Raw genomic sequence first — 10,255 nt, forward strand, 5'->3', positions numbered from 1 at the left:
AAAATACGTTCCAACGCTTCCTTGTTTTGTGGTTTTGGTAAAACAACCGCCCCCCCCCCACACTTCGCATCCTACTGCAAAGTAGCTGGAGCCATACACGGATTACCTGTCAATGCAACAATTTTAGGGCCTTTCCCATTCAGCCAGAGTCACACACAGTATTCTCCCTTTGCTTTCACGCAGATCCAGGCGGCGGGCGGGCGCTCGACACGTTTCTTCCCCCAAAGTGAAGTCTTGGTGAGGGTGGAATGAATGTTAAAGAACATAACAAAAGAAAGAAACAGACGAGGGGGTGGGGTGGGGAGAGCTGACCCCACACATTTCCTTTATTATAGTTACAGTGGTACCTCGGGTTACGTACTTGAATCGTTCCGGAGGTGCGTTCTTAACCTGAAACTGTTTTTAACCTGAAGCACCACTTTAGCTAATGGGGCCTCCCGCTGCCACCGCGCGATTTCTGTTCTCATCCTGAGGCAAAGTTCTTAACCCGAGGTACTATTTCTGGCTTAGCGGAGTCTGTAACCTGAATGTAACCCGCGGTACCACTGTACTTCCTTTCCCCTTCAGCCAAGAAGTGAGGCTTTTGCCGATTTACAAAGCCAAGCAGGTTGATGGGGGGGGGGGGCGGGAATCTGACTGCTTGGGCTAGACCCCTTGTCAACGCTTCCCTCCAGATTTTGCCTGCGTTTTTGCCTGGAATCCGCAGTGGTTTCGCTTCGCTTCGTTTCGCGTCGCTTTGTTGTCCCTCTGCTGAGCCGGGAGACAGCCGCTCCAGAGGCAAGTTCATGATTAACAGGGAAGAAGAGAGCCAGCCCCAAGACGCCCCCCTCCCTGGGCGGCGTCTCTAGTAGAGCGAGAGCGCCTGCTCGCGCATCACCACGCGCTTCTTCTTCATCCGCCGGTTCTGGAACCAAATCTTCACTTGCTGGTCGCTCAGATTCAGTCTGTTGGACAGCTCTTTCCGCTTTTGCCTGTTGATGAACTCGCTGAGGAGGAACTCGCTCTCCAGCTCGGTGATCTGTTGCTTCGTGTAAGGCTTCCGTTTCTTCCTCGACCTCCCTGGCGTGGGGCACCAGGGCAAACCTGCAACAGAACAAGACACATCGAGAAGGGGTTTGTGTTTGGTTTGGTTCGTTCTTGCTTGGCGCGCTTGTTCTGACCGAGCTGGGACCCGGTTGCTCTGGGTGGTCTCACGCAAGCGCGGAGGAAGCCGCGCCTAGGGCAAGGAGGTGGGGAAGCCTATTTCAAGAAAGCCAGTTTTTAATCCTCTAGGATTTAAGCCTGTAGGATTATGCGCTTTGGGGTGGGATGGAAGTCCCATCCGGAGCAAGCGTCACTGAACCCAGAGGGACTTACTCCCGACGCAGGAGCAGGCCTAGGGTGTTGGCGGCTGCGATCCTACCCAGATTTTCATGGAAATGAAATCGGTGAGGCAGATAGGCCTAACAGCTTTACCGTGGAAGTAATCTCACCGAGTGTACCGGAGTTTGGGTGCAACATTTGTGAAGGCTCAGGGACTGGGGTTTTATTGGCTGGGGAGGGTTGGGTGGGGTGGGGTGGGGATTCTCTCCTCTAGCAGCGAGAAGGCACATACCGTCCTGCAGAGGAGGTCTGAGGTTTGGCTGGGTTGCTGCGGGCGGGAGTGTCAGGTTCAAGTTGATGGCGTGCTTGAGGTCCTCCTTAATAAAGCCCGAGGCGGAAGAATCCGCGTTCAAAAGAGACGCTGATGCGCTGGGCAGGCTTCTCGGCTCATACCTGAGCCCTTTGGCCTGAGTCGCCGCCGCCGCCGCCGCCATCCTCACCATTCTCCCGCAACTCGAGTCGTCGGTCAAAGCTTCCCGGCTCTGCCTGCCTCTCTCGTCCTGCTTGGGAGCGGCTTCGTGGGCGGAGTACTTGGGGTGGTGGCCGTCCAAGGCGGCTTTGCTGCCGCTGGGGTTGAGGCTGACGCCGGTGAGGGAGCCAGTGGCTGCGGCGAGGTAAGACGGAGGCTGCGTCGAGCCGCTGAGTACGTGGCTGGACGGCTGAGCCGGGCAGGAGCTGGCGCAAGTCCACGCGATGGGGCTCCTCGGGTAGGAGAGCGCGGGCAACGAGGCGGCCAGCTGGTGGCTTCCATTAGCTCGCAGGTTGGGGAAGTAAAAGGAGTCGGCGGCAGAGGGCAAGTTCAGGAGGGAGCCCACGTAGCCCGGCCGGCAGAGGCTCCGATCGCACATTTTCCAACGCGAAGGACGTGCGCTTCCTCCGTCTTCATTCAGGGCGGGGTGCGTGCAACTGTCGGAAGACTCCTTCTTCGCTCGGGGGTGCCCCCAAGCCGGGCATTTCCAGCGCCTCTAGCAGACGAGCCTCCTTCGCGAAAAGTTGCAGGAGAACTTCTCGAAAGAAGGAGATGGACCCCCAGTGCAGCGGAGGAGGAGGAGGAAGAGGAGGAGGAAGAGGGCGGGAGCGGAGGGGGGAAGAGATGGTAGACTCCAGTCATGGGACGCCCGAGGGCAAGTGGACGGGGATTGCCCTGGTGGCAAAGTTTTAGAAGACCCCCCCCTCCCCCGTTTTAGGGCTTCAACCTGCAGGAACCCGCCGTTCTCTGCTCCCTCCCCGGCAGGCGCAAATTATTCGGGTTCTGCGTTTTAACCTCCATCATGGCTTCCCTCGCCATCATTTATTCTTCCAAGAGTTAATTAAGACCGTGTGTGTGTGTGTGTGTGTGTGTAATATTACACACACGCACACACTTATATATTTGTTCTTTGCATAAGTAATATACAAACCTTGCCTTGATGAACTTTGTCTAAGTACAGTACCTCAATCTATATACAAAAGTGAGGACGTGCTGCTTCGGCAAGGAATCTGTTTTGTTATTTTATACACGCATATCCCGCACATATTTTGCCTTCTGTCTATTGTGAGATAGCAGGAAGTGGAATGAGCCGCAGTCCCTCACATGAGGATTTGAACTTGACACACCGCATGACTCTAAGGTATTTCTGTAAACATAAATGTGCGGTGCAATCTTTACTCAGAAGTAAGGCTTACTGAGGTTTGCTCCTAGGTAAGCATGCGTTGGGTCACAGGCACAATGCAATTTCGGCAGTTCTGAATTCTGATTTAACAGTTCCCATTAAAGATATATTATGTACAATATTAATACGTTCTACCTGTATACTGAATGCACGGAGAAGTGTCCTATTTATCTGTGAAATCGAATGAACACATTAGGGTGGTGGTGGGGGGAGAGATCTGTTTATTTTAATGAAACTTATCCCTTCATACCTAGTGGAGATCGCTTGTCAGTATAAGTTCCCCCCATTTTAAAATTACAACTTTTGGCGTCTTTCTACCAGAATTTCCATTAAAAGCGAGTTCTTGCTCCTTCTCATACGCCATTCTTTACAATAAACTGCATATATATGATATAATGTATAAATTATATAATGTATATAATGTATAAAATGGATATACATTTTTTTTAAAAAAATCACAATTCCTGGAAAAAAATTATTGTGCTGAAAGGGAAGGGAGCTCAATTTTTTCCTGTGCTCTCGTGGAACCTTACCTAACTCGCTTCCAAACCTTCTGCGTGGTAAGGTGTCTCTGGAAGTTTCTCCCATCGAGTTCCTTGGGACTGACTTTGGCTTACAGATAAAGTAACTCCCCGCAAAGGAGCGGGCCTGCTAAGGAAGGTCTTCCGCGAAGATCGAGGCCTGCTTGCTTTGAAATCAACGCTTCGCTTCGCAGGAAGGAGAAGGAGGAACCTGCCAACGGTTCGGCAGAGCAGAGGGCGCGGATATGCGTAATAGCGGCTATGGCGAGCCTTTTAAGTAATGACCGCCTAATGGACAGTGCTAATTTGCATGGCAATTACACACACACACACACACACACACACACACACGGCACCTTGGTTAGAAGTAGTGAAGCTGGAAGGGGGCTTCCAACCTATCTTCCTTTGGGAGGCAGGAGCAACAACAACAAATGACTGGGAGACTTCCGCGTTTGAGGCTGAATCTCCACCTCACCCACTCCGAAGCAGATCCCCTTTGTTGGCTATTGGGACCGTACCGTCAACGGACCAGAAAGGAAGGACACTATTCCTCAGAGACTAGCCATTTGAGGCAGGTATATTTTTACTTCAGCAAACTTTGTGACAGGCTCTATAACGGAGACCCGACGTTGTTTTGGGAGACGCCTTTTGAAAATATCGTCCCCAAGTCGTCCGCAGCAGCCATTTGTCACCAGACCAGACTCATTTAAACTCAGCGCGTTTTAAAAACGGAATGCGAGGGTTACCCTTAAGAAGTGTCAGAAATAGATTCGCAAGGAATACCGGGCTGGCTTTGTCCCCTGTCCGCGGAGGCCCTGATTCTGCGCGGCTGGAATCGACCCAGCCGTCGAGGACGCAGACGCTCTCCAGCTTCGTGGCTGTGGCCGGTGGCCTGCGAATGATGGCCCCTTCCTGACCGAGGGATCTGGAGTCCAGGAGGGCCCTATCTAGAGGCTGACTGAACACTTGGGGGAAATAATTCAAATCTGGGACAATTCGAACTTTTCGCCTCAGGCACCAAAACAGGCATCAAAATAGTGTAAGACCGGTTACAGACATCAGTTTGGCCTCCAAGATGCATTTCTGAACTGCGTAAGGATCTCACCCTGCGATATTCTGAATTTCAAACTTTTAGCGCATTCAGCTTCTATCCAATCTTTTGGAAAGCAAGAGAGAGCATTGGTTCCTCCTCGTCCTGTTGTTGTTCGCTTGCTTGTCTGATTGTTTTAATTTTTATTTTTTTAAAAAAAAAAAACCCTGGAAGATTTAATTCCTTATATTGTATTATCTTATTGGTCCAAGTTCTCTTGGATTTTCCCTTGGAGATCACAGGCGCGGCTCTTTCCTCTCTGCTTTGATGGCGAGGCACCCCCAGCCTAAGAGCACCCCCGCCAGAGAGCAGCAAAACAAAACAAAATCCCTCGGCTTTGAAATAAATCTTTAAATCATTATTCCCCACATGATGCTGCAGACCACACCAGACCACACAGGCACCGCCGGAGGATATTGCTCACCACTCACATTTAATTTTTATTGTTTGACTTATGTCTACCAATTGAGTTTCTCTTATTAACTTGGGGGTTTTGGCTTTCTCCAGCAGGTCTCATCCAACGGGGAACAGAGCTCAGAAGTTTCTGGCAAAAAAATTACTCTAAAAGACAACTTGTTATTGTTCTGCTACTTAAGAAAATGTGCGTTTGTTTGTCTCTCTCTCTCTCTCTCTCTCTGTGTGTGTGTGTGTGTATTTTAGTTCCTCTATCTCTAATGCTAGGTAGATAGAGCAACAGATAACCCCCTAGTGCAAAGAGGGGGTGCAATCAATCACATAAATTTATTTTAAACGGCAGAACAGATATAACATATAGTATAATGCCCTCCTTTTTCATAAAATGTACACAAATGACGGCACATTTAAAACTATGGCTATGCAGACCGGCTCTTTCAGTATGTTCTTGAAAATAAATCCCACTTTATTCGTGTGTTTTTTTAATAAAAATACACACGAATAAAGTGGGATTTATTTTCAAGAACATACTGAAAGAGCTTTTCATCATTTATCCTTTATCCTCGGACTCCCCAGTCTCTCTCTCCATGGCATTCTAGGTAAACCTTTGTCGGCTGCATATTGTATTATTCCACCCATTTCCGTCTCAAATCTTCCTTTATTTAGTGTTATCTGCTGCTCATAAGTTCATTCCTACTTGTAGGTTAAGTTGACTATTGTGCCCTCTAAGATATTCTCCAAAACGCTGCCGCTCATCTCTTATCCGTGACTAAATCCCACTTTATTCCATCGGAACTTACGCCAAAGCCATTACTGCCTTGCGCTTCTGCCGCCTTCACGTCTGAGAAGCCTGGAGCGGAGAGGGCTCGCTGTCCAAGACATGATGAGTCCCTGAAACCCGTCGAAGATATTGCCACAATAGCAAATGGTCCGTGTTACTAGCTATGAAACTTCAGGAATTGATAGTGCAAGCCTATGCGTGTTTTCTCAGTAGCAAGCCCTCACGGTTTTCAAGAAGTGTGTAGGGTTACCGCCTTAATGGACAACAATTCTTCCTCCCCTCGTTACGCGTACAGAAATGGGAAATTTCCACCTATGCCTTAAATACACAGGTACAAAAAGGCGCACGCACCCCTGCCTTATATACTCTATCAACGTCCTATCCCATCCTCTATCCTTGCTCAAAACGAAGGAGGCCAAATCGATGGAACGGCGCAGTTCCTCGCAGGTCTACTGAGAAGTAATACCCATTGAGTTCCATAGTAGGGGCGCAAAGGGGTGCAGCCTTAATTCTTCTATATAAACTTCATGTCTATGTGTGTTATATTTTGGTACCGAACTGACCAAATTTTGCTTCCTTTGACTCCCATGAATAACCGCGGGAGTTATTCGTGGGAATCCTAGGGCGATGGTCAGAAGGCACGCGAGAGGCACTCCGTTTGCTGAGTAGGTCTGGTCTATGCCCAGCTAGAAGACCTCCTGGTAACCTCACGTCTTCCAGTTTGGGCTCACGGCGGAAGGACGGTGGGCTATAGAACGGCATGGAAATTAGCCAATGGACTGAGTGATAAAATGGGAGAGCCGAGAAAGTCCTTAGCAGGGCTGAAGTCCCGAATAAGTGTGCGTAAGGCTGTCACCACTAAGCCTTTCCCATCGAAATCAATTGTGATGTTTGACTTTGGGTGCGTCGTGTCGGTGGCCTCTAGACTGGAAATGTCGATGAGAAAATACTGATGAACTCGTAATTAAAACAAGTTAATTACACTCTCGAGAAATCGCGAAGCAAGAGAGACTAGTACCATACACTCACAGTGCAATGTGGAACGTATTCAGAGGTAGTCATGGTTCAGTCCCAGGAGAGACGTGTGTTTATTAGATAGATAGAGCCACTCTATCAGAAGGGAAACAGAAAGGGCTGGGTGTTAAGATGCGGTGAAATGATGTCACTATTAAGAGCTCCCATAGCATTACCCTCAAAATGTGGATCATTCTAGCAGAAAGGACAATGAAAATAGAAATAATAAAACCTCATACTTGAATATATACCGGTACAGCAGTGAGGATGCAGCTAAAAGATAATTATCAAACCAAATTATATACCTTGCAGCAAGTCTATTTGTGTTGGAAGTCTAGATGCAACTCAGATTTGCAGAAGACAAGTTTGCTTTTATTCACAGGACATTTATTTATGCAGTGATCAATTGCACCACGTGCAAAACAAGCACCCTTACTCTGTCGCTGAGACTGCCTGCTTGCAGCCTCCTCATAATCTGAGGTCCTAAACTGTAGGTTACTTAACTTGCGCATAAATCCAGCTCTGGGACTAGAAATAGTATGTAAACTGACTCAGCGTGTAAACTGAAAATTAATTCTGGTTCTGCATTACTTAGAGTTCTGTGTAACTGGCAAGCTTACACAGTCCGGCAGAAGTTCTTACATCAAAAACATGCCACCTTATCTGGTCCATAATCTGACCCTAATCACGTTTACCACTGATTTGAATGTTACTTACTTCCAAGATGTAGTGCATGTGCAAAAAGGGACAGAATAACAGATCCAGAGCAACTTGCAGGATGTCTGACCCAAATTGTTTAACAACAGCAAAAACTAAAAAGTTTGCACCCACCCACCCAAAAATAGGCTGCTGAGAAAGAATGCTTGGGTGGTGCTCGGAATTGGTTCATATGTGAAATGTGGGGCTTAAACTCAGTTCTGAAATGCACCACAAAATTATGAGCAAAACACATGCCCAGAGGCACTCTGTTCCATATTCCTCTATTCTAACTCTTGGACCTTGGAGGTTTTTTGGGGGGGGGCAAGCAAAATAAATCCCACAAATGTGGCCCCCTTTATTGAATAGAAATCATAGTCACACAATGTGACCCTCTACATTGTTTTATGATAAATAAATCCCACTGACTTTTAGAGGACTTTATGTCCCAGGATGTTAATGTTAGGCTGGAGAGAGTAAGGTTGCAATCCTAACCCCATTTACCTGGGAGTAACTGCTATTGACTTCTGAGTAGACATGGATAGGGCTTACTTCCTGTAAACAGACTTGACAATCCTAAAGGTATGGTCTCAGAATCAGTGGGAAATAACAGCCATTTCCAGTGTAGTAGGACAATGCTGTCTCCTCAGAAAAAAGTCCCATAGAAAGGGTGTATAAGATTGCAGTCTTCTTTCACTTTGCTTTTTTAGTTTCCAAGTTCAGTGAACCAACGATCAAACTGAGCCAATGAGGTGGGTGAAGGAGATTCTTTATTCCTCCCCCCTTTTGTACACACACACACACACACATTCATGGAAGAGGAAAGGACAGAGGGTGAAGAAAGAGCTGTAATTCAGGTATGGCCAAACTTGGCCCTCCAGATGTTTTGGGACTACAACTCCCATCATCCCTAGCTAACAGGACCAGTGGTCGGGAATGATGGGAATTGTAGTCCCAAAACATCTGGAGGGCCATGTTTGTCCATGCCTGCTGTAGTAGAGGGGGCTCTTTCCCCATCCTTTGGACCCCTTCCCTCTGGAAAACTCAACAAACCTGCTGCACCTGGAACTGGGTGTGGAGAGTACAGATGAATGGGACACAACTATGGGTAGCTTGGATCAGAAGGTCGGTGGTTCGAATCCCGCGACGGGGTGAGCTCCCGTTGCTCAGTCTCTGCTCCTGCCAACATAGCAGTTCGAAAGCACATCAAAGTGCAAGTAGATAAATAGGTACCGCTCTGGTGGGAAGGTAAACGGCGTTTCCGTGTGCTGCTCTGGTTCGCCAGAAGCGGCTTAGTCATGCTGGCCACATGACCTGGAAGCTGTACGCTGGCTCCCTCGGCCAATAAAACGAGATGAGCACCGCAATCCCAGAGTCAGCCACGACTGGACCTAACGGTCAGGGGTCCCTTTACCTTTTATGGGCAGCTTGAGGAAGCCCCATCAACTCTGGGGCTGCCCATAAATACCAAATAATATAGTAGTGTAATGTCTGCAGTCTCCAGGAACGCTTCTCATGAGACTTTTGTGGGTGAGCTAAGAGTTTGTTTGGACCCTGGGTAAGAACCCGGGAGCTGAGAGGGAGGATGTGTCAGAAGGAAAATGAATTGATATTCATGTGCATGTATTAGTATTATTAAGGTAACGTTTTTATATGTAGCTGTGCATTTTTGTAATATTTTGTTGCCTGTTGTCTGTTGTTGCTTCAGTTTTTTTGTACACCGCTTAGATGTATTTTAATATATTTAGCAGTATAGAAATTAAATAATCAAAGCCAAATAAAAACTCCCCCCCCTGCACATACCAATGAACTACCCAGTCCGCTGCCAGAAAGAAAAGTGACTCACTCTTCAAACTATTTTTATAGGTCTGAAAAAGCACAACCCTTAAGGAATCAGAAAACTCTTAGCTAACCAATTCAAGCATAATATGTGAAGGAAATATAGGCTGATCCAAGGACTTGGGTGAAATAACACTATTAGTGAAATGTTAGCTATAGTTGTAAGCAAACCGTAAAACCTACGCCTGCAGATTGCAAAATTAGGCTGACACTCTTGGGAAAAACAGCATGCACCAGAGTAAAGCTATTTTATTTCCTAACCTAGTTAGGATCATGGCCGGGCCATATTTCTGACCATATTCGGAAGTAATTCTCAATGAATCAAATGGGCCAGTTACAGAGCCTCAGTTATCTAAGCTGAGGCTACAGAATGAAGAGTCTCATAATTGGGCCGTTTGGAGTGTTTATTTTAATATTACAGTTTAAAATGTGTTGGCTATCCAGGAAACCAAGCGCGAACATTCCACAGGAATCCATCTTTCCCCTTTTCCCGCTTTCATTTTACGGGCATATCCTTTCAATTACGACATGAAAGTTGTGTTCATACATTGCTCGGAGTGTTGCGAATAGAGTTTCTCCTCGGCTCCCCAGAGCTATGCCGCAATTTGTCCAGCAGATGGCAGTGTTGTTCTACACATTCAACGGTCTCGCTTAGCAGCTGCAGGAAACCAGCGACCAACCCCACGCAGCCGCAATGGCGGTCTTTGTGTAATTTGCCCTACAAAATATGGTCCACAATTCCCGATTACAAGCAAATGACCGTGCATTTTCGGACGGCTCCCACCCTCCCTCCCCGCCGCCTCCGCTTAGGCGCTAGCTGCCCACACACTTAACACAAATGACGTTACTCCAGATAGTTAAGACTTCGGCCAATTTTTAAGGGACT

General features: G+C 47.5%; 1 protein-coding gene across 1 annotated transcript; it reads right to left on the bottom strand.

The window, feature by feature from the left end:
• Positions 1-262: 262 nt before the first annotated feature.
• Positions 263-2,311, bottom strand: HOXD12 (homeobox D12). Its single transcript, XM_080972977.1, has 2 exons — positions 1,595-2,311; positions 263-1,083 (listed from the first exon to the last, which is right to left on the bottom strand). The coding sequence occupies exons 1-2, from the start codon at positions 2,208-2,210 to the stop codon at positions 845-847; spliced, it is 855 nt and encodes a 284-aa protein (XP_080829103.1). The 5' UTR covers positions 2,211-2,311; the 3' UTR covers positions 263-844.
• Between the last annotated feature and the right edge of the window lie 7,944 nt (positions 2,312-10,255).

Source organism: Podarcis pityusensis (genome assembly GCF_964106645.2).
Source record: "Podarcis pityusensis genome assembly, chromosome: 1".
Classification (NCBI taxonomy): Eukaryota; Metazoa; Chordata; class Lepidosauria; order Squamata; family Lacertidae; genus Podarcis; species Podarcis pityusensis.

Bases quoted from the DNA above. Each gene is read 5' to 3' on its own strand.
- HOXD12 (XM_080972977.1), bottom strand. From the start codon at position 2,210: ATGTGCGATCGGAGCCTCTGCCGGCCGGGCTACGTGGGCTCCCTCCTG. The intron at 1,084-1,594 runs GTATGTGCCTTC...GTTCTGTTGCAG, and splicing joins CAGACCTCCTCTGCAGGACG to GTTTGCCCTGGTGCCCCACG.